General features: G+C 40.0%; 1 protein-coding gene and 1 long non-coding RNA gene across 6 annotated transcripts in view; one reads left to right on the forward strand and one right to left on the reverse strand.

Moving 5' to 3' along the window:
* LOC114053693 (interleukin-7-like) overlaps nucleotides 1-2,037 on the reverse strand; it is a 55,481-nt gene extending 53,444 nt beyond the window's left edge. For all 4 annotated transcript variants that reach the window (XM_027876814.1, XM_027876815.1, XM_027876813.1 and 1 more), the window contains exon 1: nucleotides 1,150-2,037. In XM_027876814.1, coding sequence (XP_027732615.1) covers nucleotides 1,150-1,216 — 67 coding nt within the window. In that variant the 5' untranslated portion in view covers nucleotides 1,217-2,037. The remainder of the gene's footprint in view (nucleotides 1-1,149) is intronic.
* On the forward strand, nucleotides 646-10,142 carry LOC114053694. 2 transcript variants are annotated; one of them, XR_003570410.1, is made up of 4 exons: nucleotides 668-724; nucleotides 1,548-1,659; nucleotides 2,845-2,880; nucleotides 9,695-10,142. It is a non-coding gene; the product is annotated as an uncharacterized LOC114053694 (long non-coding RNA). The 2 variants fall into 2 exon arrangements; XR_003570411.1 differs by lacking the exons at nucleotides 1,548-1,659; nucleotides 2,845-2,880 and having other exon boundaries at nucleotides 646-724.
* The last annotated feature ends 3,686 nt before the right edge of the window (nucleotides 10,143-13,828 follow it).

Genomic DNA, 13,828 nt, shown 5'->3' on the forward strand with positions numbered 1-13,828 from the left:
TTATGGCTACCAAAGAGCCTCCTCCTCCCCCAGAACATAGACGTACCTTTTCTCACTGGATGGTTTTGATGCTTGTCCTTTTAATCCACACAAGTTTGTAAGATCAGAGGGGGTACAATTTTGATCTAAGGGACTTGCCAGAAAATGAGACTGATCCATGCCTGCATTCTGTCCGTTTCCTTCATCCTCTCCCTTGGAGGAGAAGGAATTTAAACTATCCCACTCCCTCTCTGCAGCGCTATTTCACCTTCCTTCCTCTCCTGCCCTTTCTCCTTTGGGTGCCATAAACCTGTTGGCCCTTTGTACTGTCTGCAGCACCTGTCAACAGAGACTAGTCAGCCTGGACTCTTTCCTTGCCAGTTATAGCCAGCCTCCTCTTAACTCTTCCAATGCATTCTAGCTTTTAGTGGGGGGACGAGGGTGTAAAATTGAGAATTTCATTCATACCTAACTGTATCCAAAGTAGAACTATAGGGAAAACCAGAACTCAAGCATGATTCTACCCCCACTGCAAACCTCGTGGCTGGGTTCCGGGCATCACGAGCCAAGTACAGCCCTAATCGCGAAAATCACAATTACATTAGGGGAAAAACCCGGGATTTTCCAGTGACCTGCCAGAGTGGGGTTTAAAAGGGCGCCCTGGGGCAGCGACGCTTTCATTTCGGCTGAGGAGCAGTCGGAGAGCTGCGGCAGCCCGCCCCGCACGTCGGGCGCCAGTAAGAAAGTAAGGAGGCACGGGCGCAGGGGTCAGGACACTGGCTTGGTTCGGTGTTGGGGGTCTGGTGTGCGGGATTGGGTATTGGGGTAGGTGAGAGCGATAGGCTGCAAGCTGAGCTGGGGACTGGGCTGGAGGCTGACCCCGCTGAGGGGGCGCGGGCTTTCTCTGGGCAGGAGGAACAGGCTCCCGGAGGGCGCAGCTCCAGGCTGCCTCTTGCTGCCCGCCAGGAGAGGCGCGGCCCCAGGTGTGAGAGGCTGCACCTCATGTACGCCAGCCCGCCGGAGCCGCCGGCTGGGAAGGGGAGAGCCTGGGCTCTCAGAGTGCAAAGTGCGAGGTGCAGCTGCAAAAGAAAATCGGTGGTTGGGGGTGGGGACTGCGCCGAGCCGCCCGGCGCCCCACGGTGCAGAGAACGCAGTACCTGTCACGCTTACCATGGAACATGGTCTGCGTGCGCTGCAGGAGCCGGCTGCGGTCATGTTGGCGGCAGCAGAGTCTCATGGCCCATGGTGGCTGCCTGCCTCCGTCTCCGCCTCCTCCTCCGCCGAGGTTCACGGGAGTGTGCACTGGGCCAGATGGGCTCTACAGCTGACTCGTCTCACCCACGACGCGCCCGCCGCTTCATCCATCCCGGGGGGCGGTGCACGCCACCAGCGGGGCCTGGGCTTCGCTTGCTTTTTTCGTGACTTCCGTGTGCCCGGCCAGCGGTCTACTTTCAGTTTCTACTTTGGGGCTTGTTCTGAGGGAGCAAACTTCGGGTTCATCACTGGGACGCCTTCCTCCCGACCTGGTCCCTTCTCTCTTACACTCTCCTCTCTCTCCCTTACATCAGGAGTCTTACCCGCGTGGCCCGAGTGCTTCTGGCGACTTTCCAAGCAACTAACTGCAGGAGAAATTTTTGGCACTGGAAAGTGATAGCCCCGTCATGAATCAGAGCGATCCGGGTCAGTCTTCCCGGATGACCTCTATCACATTAACTAAATGCTGGGAGGCTCTGGACTTAGGGCATCTGTTTTTCCTGTGGCCAAGGAAACTATTTGTACAGCATGCGAGGGTGGAAACCCAAGTGGTAGAGACATCAACTTTACCAATCTGCTGCTGATGCTTTGGGAATTCCCAAGCTGTCCAGTAGAAAGGGAAGATTGAGTAGGATTGCGTGACTGAAACTGGTTACATTCTCTTCTCCACCCTTCAACTATATCAGTTTACATGCTGAGTTCTGTACATGTATCCACTAATAGCTCCAGTGTCTCAGAAGGACGTATACTTCATTCAGAACATATGGATATCTTTGATTCAAGAGTCAGTCCAAAATAAAATGAACAGAGACAGCTCTCTCAAATACAAATTTATCTTAATTAAATTTAATTGAATCACAGATTTTTATTATTTTTTTTTCTTTGAGTTTTGAAGCCTCTCGTGAGTAGGTATTGTTTTATTCCTTACATACCCAACACTTAGCACTGTCATAGGCTCGTAGTAGGCACTTTAATAGATGCTTGTTGATTGATGTGGGGCAGAAGGTCAGATTTCTAAATACTTAGTAACTGAGTGTGATTGTAGTGGAAAGACCACTGGATATGGAGTTCAGCTATATGTATTATAATTCTAGCTACTTATAAGTTGTGGGGTTCAGAAAAAAGCAACTGGCACTACACTGTCTCAGTTTCCTTATCTAGCAATTGAATTCAATGTATTTAGATGGAACTCAAGAGGCAAATTTGACTTCATAATTATCTCTACAACTTGGTGGCTTTGGAAGTATATGCTTTATTCAAAAGAAACCAGATAGGTAAAACTTTGGGGGAGGGGAGAGTAGTATTGTATATTAGGATTTTTTTTGTCAAGACATTGACAAAGCAAAGCTGAGTAGCATTTGAAATAAGATCAACAGGGGAAGGAAGAAAGTGATATTTTAGTGTTGATATGATGGATTATGCTGATAGTTTTCCTTATATTGAACCAGCCCTGCATTCCTGGTATGAATCCTACCTGGTCATAGTGTATTATTAGTGTGATAAGTTGCTGTAATCTATTTGGTAATGTTTTGTTTAAAATTTTTGCATCTATATTCATTAGAGAAATTGGTCTATAATTTTCTTTCTCTGTTTTGACTCTTCCTGGTTTAGGTATCAGCACCATGTTTGTATCATAAAAAGAATTTGGTAAGATTCCTTCTTTACCTATTTTACCAAATAGTTTATATAGTATTGGAATTAATTGTTCTTTAAATATTTGATAGAATTCGCATGTAAATCCATCTGGCCCTGGAGATTTTTTCCTAGGGAGTTTATCAATGACTTGTTCAATTTCTTTTTCTGAGATAGGGTTATTTAAGTATTTTACTTCCTCTTCTGTTAATCTGGGCAATTTATATTTTTGTAAATATGTATCCATTCCACTAATATTGTCAAATTTGTTGGCATATAGTTGGGCAAAATAATTACTAATTGTTGTTTTAATTTCCTCTTCCTTAGTGGTAACTTCACCCTTTCCATTCTTGATACTAGTAATTTGGTTTTTTTCTTTCTTTTTTTAAATTAGATTAACCAAAGGTTTATCTATTTTATTGGTTTTTTCATAAAACCATCTCTTAGTTTTATTTATTAGTTCAGTAGTTTTCTTAATTTCAATTTTCTTAATTTTTCCTTTGGTTTTCAATATTTCTAATTTGATGTTTAATTGAGGATTTTTAATTTGTTCTTTTTCTAGTTTTTTTTAGTTGTATGCCCAATTTGTTGATCTCCTCTTTTTCTGTTTTATTTATATAAGCATTTAGAGATATAAAACTTCCCCTAAAAACTGCTTTTGCTGCATCCCATAAGTTTTGGTATGTTGTCTCATTATTGTCATTCTCTCGAATGAAATTATTGATTGTTTCTATGATTTGTTGTTTGACCCAATCATTTTTTAGGATTAGATTATTTAGTTTCCAATTATTTTTTAGTCTATCTTTCCATGGCCCTTTATTACATCTAATTTTTATTGCATCATGATCTGAAAAGGATGCATTTAATATTTTTGCCTTTCTGCATTGGATTGTGAGGTTTTTATGCCCTAGTATATGGTCAATTTTTGTGTATGTGCCATGTGCTGCCGAGAAAAAAGTATATTCCTTTCTATCCCCATTCAGTTTTCTCCACAGGTATATCATACCTAACATTTCTAATGTTCTATTCACCTCCTTAAATTCTTTGTTGTTTATTTTGTGGTTAGATTTATCTAGTTCAGAGAGGGGGAGGTTGAGTTTCCCCACTAGTATAGTTTTGCTGTCTATTTCTTCCTGTAACTCCCTGAACTTCTCCTCTAAGAATTTGGATGCTATCCCATTTGGTGCACATATGTTTAGTAATGATATTACTTCAATGTCTATGGTGCCTTTTAGCAGGATGTGGTTTCCTTCCTTATCTCTTTTGATAAGATCTATTTTTGCTTTTGCTTTGTCTGAGATCAGGAGGGCTACCCCTGCTTTTTTTACTTCAGCTGAAGCATAATATATTTTGCTCCAGCCTTTTACCTTTACCCTGTATGTGTTACTCTTTTTCAAATGTGTTTCCTGTAAACAACATATTGTAGGATTATGGTTTTTAATCCAATCTGCTATACGTTTCCATTTTATGGGAGAGGTCATCCCATTCACATTTACAGTTATGATTACTATCTGTGTCTTTTTCTCCTTCCATCCCCCCCTCCATTTATACTTTTTTTTCTCCTTTCTCCCTCCCCACCCCACTAGTGTTTTGCTTTTGACCAGCACCTCCTTCCATACCACCTCCCTTCTATTATCCCTTTCCTTCTCCTTTACCCTTACTGCTTCTTCCCCCCTTCTATCCCCCCTCCCTTTTCTTTCCCCTTTCCCCTCCTACTACCTATAGTGCAAGTTAGATTTCTATAACTAACTGATTATGTTATTCCCTTCTTGAGCCAAATCTGATGAGAGTAAGGTTCAAAAAATGCTCATCCCCTTCCCTTCTTTACCTCTGCTCTAATAGGCTTTTGTGTCTTTTCCTGTAATATAATTTACCCTTGTCTGCTTCCTCCTTTCTCAGTACATTTTCTTAGCTCAGACTAATCCACTTACTTGGATCCATTTAACCCACTTGATTAAATTTTTTTTATCATTACATCAAAGTCAACTTATATCCACCCCCTTTACGTATACTCCTTTAACATGGTATAATAACAATACAGTTCTCAAGAGTTGCAAGTGTCATCTTCCCTTGTAGGGATGTAAACATTTTGCCCTTATTAACAACATATTGTATCTTTCTGTCCCATTTACCTTTTTATGTCTCTCTTGAATCTTGTACTTGAAGATCAAATTTTTTGTTGAGCTATGGTCTTTTTATCAGGAATGTTTGGAAGTCCCCTATTTTGTTGAATATCCATCTCCTTCCCTGAAAAATCATGCTCATTTTTGCTAGGTAGTTAATCCTTGGCTGCATTCCAAGCTCCTTTGCCTTATGGAATATCATGTTCCATGCCCTATGGTCTTTTAATGTAGAGGCTGCAAGGTCCTGTGTAATCCTGACTGTGGTTCCATGATATTTAAATTGTTTCTTTCTGGCTGCTTGCAGTAATTTCTCTTTCATCTGGTAATTTTGGAATTTAGCTATTATATACCTTGGCGTTTTCAATTTGGGATCTCTTTCAGGTGGGGAGTGGTGGATTCTTTCTATAGTTATTTTACTTTCAGGTTCTAGGACTTCAGGGCAGTTTTCCTTTATGATTTCCTAAAGGATATTGTCCAGGCTCTTTATTTCATGATGACTTTCAGGTAGGCCTATAATTTTTAAATTGTCTCTCCTGGATCCATTTTCCAGGTCAGCTGTTTTAACATGACGTATTTTACGTTTTCATCTATTTTTTCATTTTTTTGTTTCTGTTCGACTGATTCTTGTTCTCTCATAGGGTCATTAGTTTCCATTTGTTCAATTCTAATTTTTAACATGTTGTTTTCTTGTTAGATTTTGTACTTTCTTCTCCAATTGGTCAATTGTATTTTTAAGGGATTTGTTTTCTTCAGTGTACTTTTTTTCCAGTTGGTCAATTGTGTGTTTTAGGGACTTGTTTTCTTCAGTGTACTTTTTTTCCAATTGGCCAATTGTACTTTTAAAGGACTCCTCTACCTCTCTCATTTGACTCTTAAAAACCTTCTTGAGTTCTTCTAAGAAGGCTTTTTGAGCTTCAGATCAGTTCATATTCCCTTTTGATGTTGGAGATGTGGGTTTGATGACAGTGTTGTCCTCTTCAGAATTTCTGTCTTGATCTTCACTCCTCTTATAATATGAATCTATGATACGTTTCTTTTTACTCATGGTATTTCTTTATTCCCTTTCCTTTAAAGAGATTAAGCTCTACCTACTGGGGAGCAGAGGGCACTGACCCAAGCTTCTCGTGTTGGGAGCCTAGGTCTTGGTCACTGGCTTTGTGTGCTGGGGCCTCTTATGTTGGCAATTGGAGGCTGTAGGGTTCTGGCAGTTTATCTGGTCTTGGGCTGGAATCAGCAAGGCTGGGACTTTCAGGTAAATCTAGGTTGCCTGCTTTTCCTTTCCTTTAGCTTTGTTTAGCTCCTTTTAGATAAGTGCTGCCAGGTGTTTATCTGCCTGGGGCCCCTTGCAGTGCTGCCTCCCTTATTTCTGTTGAGGCACTGGGAAACTTCTTTGCTGTAGAATGCCGAGGCACCTGGTGGTTTTCTGAGCTGGTTTCCACCAGTTACCTCACCCTCACTGAGGCACTTGGAGGTACAGCTGCTGGCGTTTGGCTGCTCGACCACCTGAGCTTCGGGATCTCCTATTGGTTGGCAGTTGGAGACTGTAGGGTTCTGACAGCTTACCTGGTGTTGGGCAGGAATCAACAAGGCTGGAACTTTTGGGCACCTCTAGGTTGCTTTCTTCAGCTCCTTTCAGATGAATGCTGCCGGGTGCTTATCTGCCTGGGGCCCTTTGTAGTGCTGCTTCCCTTATTTTTGCTGAAGCACTGGGACACCAGTTTGCTGTAGAATGCCGAGGCATCAGAATCTCCTCCTGGTGCGCTAAAGTGGGTCTTTCCACTAGCTGGCTGGGCAACTCCTGTTTCGTACTGCTCCCCTTCCCCTAGGGTAAGAGGGTCCTTTCCTGTTAATTCCTCTAGCTACCTGGGCTACTTCACTGCTGCACCCTGTCTTTCTTCTGATTCAGCTGTTCCAGAGTTTTTTCTGGGGTGATATTTTCTGGGTTTTCAGAGGTTGATAGGGGAGGGTAAGAGCGACTACCTTTTTACTCTGCCATCTTGGCTCCCGGAATCGAAGTCAGGAAAGTGATATTTTAATGAGTATATTACAGTCTACCTGGACAGAAAGAGGAAAAAAATGAGGAATTTGAAAAAACAGATCCCAAGTCTGTCACAGAAGCATGACATAGTAGTGGGGGTTGAGGGGGAGAAAGGCTTCAATTACCTGGGCATAAACTCTAGCTCTTTCCCTGTCAGAAGCAGAATAGCTAATAATTTCTTGAGTTGTCTCAATGGTAATTTCATACTTCAAAAGGTGGAGGAACCAATCTGGGTAAATTTTGTTTTGGGATCTGATATATACTGAAAGAGAACCTGGTTGCTGGGATGGAAATTATGGGAACTTTGGGGGCATGGAACTGATAGAATTTGTGATACAGAAGGAGAAAAAAGCTGAGATGAGTTTGAGATTAATCCGATATTTTGGGAATACAGGTTTCAAATCCTTTCAGAAAAAGGATAGTGAACATGCCATTGACTCCAATTCTACAGAAGAAGTGAGGCTAGTAGGGATGAGATGCTAGCTAGAATGAACTCCTGAAAACAAAAAGAGAAGGACTTCAATGAATAGACAAAAGAGAAGTGATTAATGAGACTGATGTGAATGTGTCAGAAACTGACTAGCCAACTTGCTTTAAAATAAAGGGTATCTTGTTTTTATGTTACCTACATATCCAAATCCACAGATCCTTCTCCCTTCTCAGAATACCATCCCCTAGAACAAGGAATTAAAAAGGTGTGTGCTGGGGGGCGGGAAGGGATGAAGGGCAGTTCAACACAAGGAACCAAGATATCAAAAAACTCAAATATTATATGCAGTGTTCTTCACCATAGCTGACTTGCCTTAAAAAGACATGAAAATATGGAAGCAAGAGAATAAATACAGTAGAGTAGTATGATCCTGTAAAAATAGTATCTGGGGTCCCAAAGCTCAGAATGGGCCAAAGCTAGTAAGGAAAACTAAAAGTAACAAAGCAGTTTTTTTTTTTAAGCTATAGTTGGGAAAATAGGTTCAGAAAAGACTAGTACTGCTGTTGAAGGTAAATGGGACAATGACATTGGATGGCAGTGAAGGTGAAACTACTCAACTCATTTTCTTCAGTTTTCTCTATGAAGCAGAATGGAAAAGAAAGAAAAAATACTGTTAGTTGATTCCCAGGATAAGTAAGGAGAGAGTAAGAAACTGCTTAACTAGATTTCAATTTGCCTGGGTTACTGAGAGAACCAGCAGATATGATAGCTGAGCCACTGAAAGATCATAAAAAACTGAAGAAGTAAAAAAAAAAATGGAAAAGGGCAAGTTTTATCTCAGTTTTCAACATAAGAGAGAAAATAGAATCTTGCAAACTCTACAAAGGAAAATGATGCAGGTGAGTTTGACTTCAGTGCCTGGAAACATTCTAGAATGTGTATCATTAAAGCAATTGTTAGCAAGTTTGGAAAAGGGAGCAGTGATCAAAAAGGGCCTGCATTTCTCTGGCAAAAATATGTCACACCAGACTCCAATTTTTTTTTTAAAACAATGCTTAGAATGTAGCTGGCATTTAATAAATGTAGATTGATTGGTAGGATGCGGAAAAGGTATAGATGAGGGTTGGATAGTAGGATTAGGTAGATTTAGATTGATTGAGCAGACCTAGGGAGTAATCAATAATGGTTTGATGTCAGCTTAGCAGAATGTCTTCAGAGGAGTACCTCAGAGATCTCTGCTTGATCCTGTGCTACTTAATATTTTTTTAATCAATAACTTATATAAGGTCATAGATGGAATGTTTATTATATATACAGATGACACAAGGCTGGGAGGGATAGCTAACACATTGGATAACATTCAGGATGCAAAAATATTTTGACAAGTGAGAACATTAGGTCACTCTGGATAAGATGAAATTTAATAGAGATAAATAGAAATTAATAGAGATAAGATGAAATTTAATAGAGATAAATAGGTAAAAAGTTTTACACAGGTTTAAAAAGTAAATTTCTCAAGCATAAGATGAGGGAGTTGGGTTAGACAGCAATTTTGTCTGAAAAATATGCAGTTTTTAATGAACTTCATCTTGAGTCAACATCGTGTTAAAGCAACCAAGAAATCTGTGATCTTAAACTGTGTTTGGAGAAGTGGGGTAACCAGAACTGAGGAAGTGATGGTCTTCTCTGCCTTGGTCAGACCACATCTAGAATATTGCCTACAGTTCTGGCTACCAAATTTTAGGAAGGATATTGAGTAGGGAAGGAGCCTGAGGAGGGTGAAGAGTATGGTGAAGGATCTCAGGGTCATGTTGTATGAGGATATGATGAAGTTGCTGAGAATGTTCATTCTGGAGAAGAGAAGGAAGGGTATACATAATAACTGTCTTCACATTTGTGGAAGATGGATTAACCTTGATTATTTTGGCTCCAGGGGAGCAGAATCAAGAGTTGGAGCCAAAATTTGGCAGAGATCAATTTAGACTTGATGTCAGGAATCCCGAGCCCCCCACCCCCTCCCAATAACTTCCTAACAATTAGAACTATCTCCAGGTGAAATGAATGAATTGCCTCAGAATGTGGTAGATTCCTGGGTATTTATAAGCCTTCTGGATGACTTCATGTTGGATATGATGTAGAAGGGATTCTGGTTTGGGTCCAAGTTGGACTAACTGGATCATATTAAAGGCTGTTAAAAGGTCCCCTGAACTTATCTTTTTGAGTTGTCATATTTTCCAGAAACACTGGACCCAGAACATGGAGGAAGCCCTGAATGTGTCAAGGATGAAGCACCCTCCCACTCAGCTGACGTAAGTTGTTGTTTGCACCCCAAGCTGGGATTCCTTGTATGTCCTCGGGAGTCATGATAGGTGCCAGCAAGTCTGTGCCAGACTGGGAAAATGCTTGTGCAGCTGAGGTCCTTTGCAGATTTGAGGCCCCTTCTATCTTCATAGTCTAGTTATTCCTAAGGGAAAAGAATGAAGCTTTTGCCATCGCCTTGCTTCTCCCCTTCAGGAGGATTTTTTCCCCTTTTTCCCACCATTACTACACCTTCCCTCCCAATGCCACGCCTCTTCCTGTTTTCTCCTCCTCCTTTTGCTGTACTGTCATAAATCTGCAAACTTTTGTGAACTCTTTGGGTTCCACATGCATGTTTATTTCTCTTGTAATAAACCTTGTTTTCACATAAGTCTTGTGATGTGATTGCCTGTTGACAATAGTTAACGAAGTCTCTTTCAGCTCTGAAATTTAGTGATCTATAAGATTGGATGATCGAAACACTTTAGAATTCAAAGAAGGTGATTGGCTTATACTTGTGGGCAACACAAGGATGAAGAAATAGGTGTAGAAGGAGAGACAAGTAGAATTAATGTGGATGTTCCTTGGGGGATAAAAAGGCATCATAGTGAAGGGAATAATAAAATAATAAAAGTTAATTACATTCAGAAGATGGTATAGTAAAAATATATGGCACAAAATATTCCTCCTTAACCTGAGATGGACTCTCTCTTTATACATTATAAGGTCCATAGTGAGAGTGGTTCTAAAGCAAAGTAAAAGCTGCACATTTGTAGAGAACACATGTGGCAAAGGAGTACCTCCCACTCCTGGCCCTGGAAGTCCTTTGTCAGGGAGTGGCGTCTTTGCTAGACTGGTCATCTGATGTTGAGCCAGGCTCTTTTTCCACTGGGTTGGGCTACTCCACTGCTGCTGGTAATATTCCCTCCGATTTCTGGTTAGAAGAGAAGGAAAGGTGCCAGCAGTTTCCCTGTAAACTCTCCAGACTTTGTAACGCAAACAAGCTACCAAGAATGCTGCCTGTGCTCATCCAGCTCATGGTTGCTGTTTAGTCACCTCCTGAATTCTGTGCCTACTGCTGTTGGCTCTGTTGGACTCTGCTATTGAGTCTCTGGGCAATCCTAGCTTCCAGCTTTGAGGGAGAAGATGCGCCATTCCAAATTTTCTTCAAGTCTCAAAGGGAGGGGAAGACTCTGGGAAGAAGCCAACATGTAGAGGAGATAGAACTTGAATCATGCCCCTATTTCCAGCTTACTACACTAGAGACTTTGGGGAACCTTCCTTTGGGTGATATCTAAGAGTTTGAGTTGAATTGAGTTATCTTGTTCTCAATGGGAGAGCTCATTCACTCTTGGATAACTGAATTTATCTGCAACTTGCCATGCATGTTCATTGTGGAACTGGCATTTGGTGGGAAGATCGAGTCTTGGATATTTGGCTTGGGCCCTTCCTTTCCCATTAAGGGAAAGGAAGCAGATGTGTCTCTTGAACCTCAAAATTACTTCCCTTAGAGTAACCATATTTAAGGGAGCAGGTAGATATAATTCTAGTCTGGTATCCCCTCTCTCTGAGGAGAACTGAGTGGTCAGTTTCTGTACCCAACTTCTTGTGTTACCCTTGTCCCCCCTCCCTTGCAGGAATCAGAGTCTCCTTTAGGGGAGGGGAACACTAAACATGTCTCCCTGCAAGCCACATCTAGTGGGGTTTTTTTTTTGCTTTTTTGTTTTTTTTTTTGCCTGGCAATGGGGTGAAGTGACTTGCTCAGGATCACACAGGTAGTAAGTGTCAAGTATCTGAGGCCAGATTTGAACTCAGGTCTTCTTGAATCCAGGTTTGGATGCCCCATTTGCCTGTAGATTGTGGGGAATAGTTACTTTTTAAGAAGGTACTTTTTAGAAGAAAGAAGAAGTACAATAATAGCTTGATTCCCTAAGAAAATTTGCATTGGGCGTGGGAAATTGCCATCCTATAAAGTAGAGGTCATGAAAGCAAGCTTGCTAAGGATTCAATTGGACAGGATTTTGTAGCTTGACAGAATTATATAAATGAATCTCAAGATCTCTCTTCTTGTCCTGGAGCCCACATGAACTGCTACCACTTCTTTTTGTCATTCAATCTCTAGTATCCAGTTCTAGGAATAATTGGTCTCAGAGCTAGATTGCTGAAGCAGAAGCCTTTTATTTACTGTCAGGTCCCACCCTCAAAATGCAAATCACCTTCTCTGACCTGTTACCAGAAAATAATTACAAATCATTTGAAATTTCTGATGAAAACTGGTGTAAAATAAGTTGTCATTAGAATTATATCTGGCTCTTAGAGATCAACGATACAGGATTTTTATGAGAGGACTATATTTTCAGTTACATGGATATTACCTGCAACTTTTCTAGTTTTCTTGAGTTTAGTTTTTATAGGATCATCTGTAGTAGTTATTAACCTAAGGTTTGTGAACTTTTTATATCTGTATATTTATATGTGTATTCATATATCCTTTAAATTTTATATCTGTAGTTCTGTGTATCCATATCTATATATCTATATAATATATCTGCATATCAATATATCATAAATTTCATCAGTCATATATGTATATATAAACATGCATATATAATTATATGCATATTTTCATACATGTATGGCACACACATATATGTATATAATCCATGTATTATATCTATATATCATGTGCATGTATATATAAGGCACATGTACATGTATATCATGTGTGTCATGTATGTTTAGGGATGTTCTATATATCTATGTGGCACATCTAGAATATCAGTGTGTATACATGTAGAGTATATGTACCCTATGCATATATTTTATGTTGTATATATGTATAACACATAGCATTTATAGTGCTGTATTGACATGTGACATGTATATCTATAGATGAAGTTGCATTTTCATATGACTGTCTAATCCTATACCTTTTATTTTATTGTTTTAAAAAACAATATTTTGAGTAGTCCATAGGCTTTGCCAAACTGCCAAAAGAGGTCATGATAGATACACGAAGGCTAAGAACTCATGATATAGTCTAATCTTCTCATTTTGCATAAGAGAAAAGTGGACATTATTGGATTAGATGAGATGAAAACTTGGTCCTCTGTTGGGTAACCATCAGATGAAGAAAATTCTACAGACTTAACCAAGTTGGTCCCCTCACAGACCATATTCTCAGCCTTTCTAGCTTGGTAAGACCAACCAGAACTTGCGTACTGATGGCATAACCTCCAAGAATTGAAAGTAAGGATTATTGCGTTTTTTGCATTTCTGTCTTCAGTACCTAACAAAGGGCCTCCTACAAGGCAGGAATTTAATATCACGTTACCTCCCTGATATTCAGATGCATAAAAACAAGAAGGAGGACAGCAGTATGTCATGCTAGATGATTTGAAATTCTAAAGGGAATTTTTGGAGTAATAGAAAAAGATCAAGACTGGGATCATGGATATCCTTGATAAAAACTTGCTTGCTCAGAATTTAAAGTGAATCTTTGACCACAAATGTCTAAGGATTGAAAATTTTATAAATGGATTCAAAATATCGTGAAGTTTCAGAAACTAAAGAAATGGAGTTCTTACTATTACATACGCCAAAGCCTTTAGGAACCTATGTAGAAATCCTTGAAAGATTTAATTTAAAAATATTGTGTAAGCTCTGTAAATTATAATTGATAAAAATTTTGAACTCCAGCAAAGCTATCTCTATAGGTGTTTAGTGCAGTACTGTATTACAAAACTTAGAAGACAATGGCATTTTAGGGAAAGGGCTGTCACTAAATCAACAAGCATTTATTAAGTGCCTATTATGTGCTAGGTGCTAAAGATACAAGTGCAAAGACTGAAAAGAATCTCTATTCATACAGAGATTATATTCTAATAGGGGAGACAACAAGTAAAAATATATAAATAGCATAAAAGTAAGGTAAAGAAATACAAATATATGTGAAATAATTAAATACAGGGTAGTTTGGGATGTCAGTCAGTCAACAAACATATTTAGTACCTGTTATGTACCAGACACTGTGTTAAGCACTGACGATACAAAACGAGGCAAAAGTGATTCCCT

This window comes from Vombatus ursinus, unplaced genomic scaffold (genome assembly GCF_900497805.2).
Source record: "Vombatus ursinus unplaced genomic scaffold, bare-nosed wombat genome assembly UNPS02014812.1, whole genome shotgun sequence".
NCBI lineage: Eukaryota > Metazoa > Chordata > Mammalia > Diprotodontia > Vombatidae > Vombatus > Vombatus ursinus.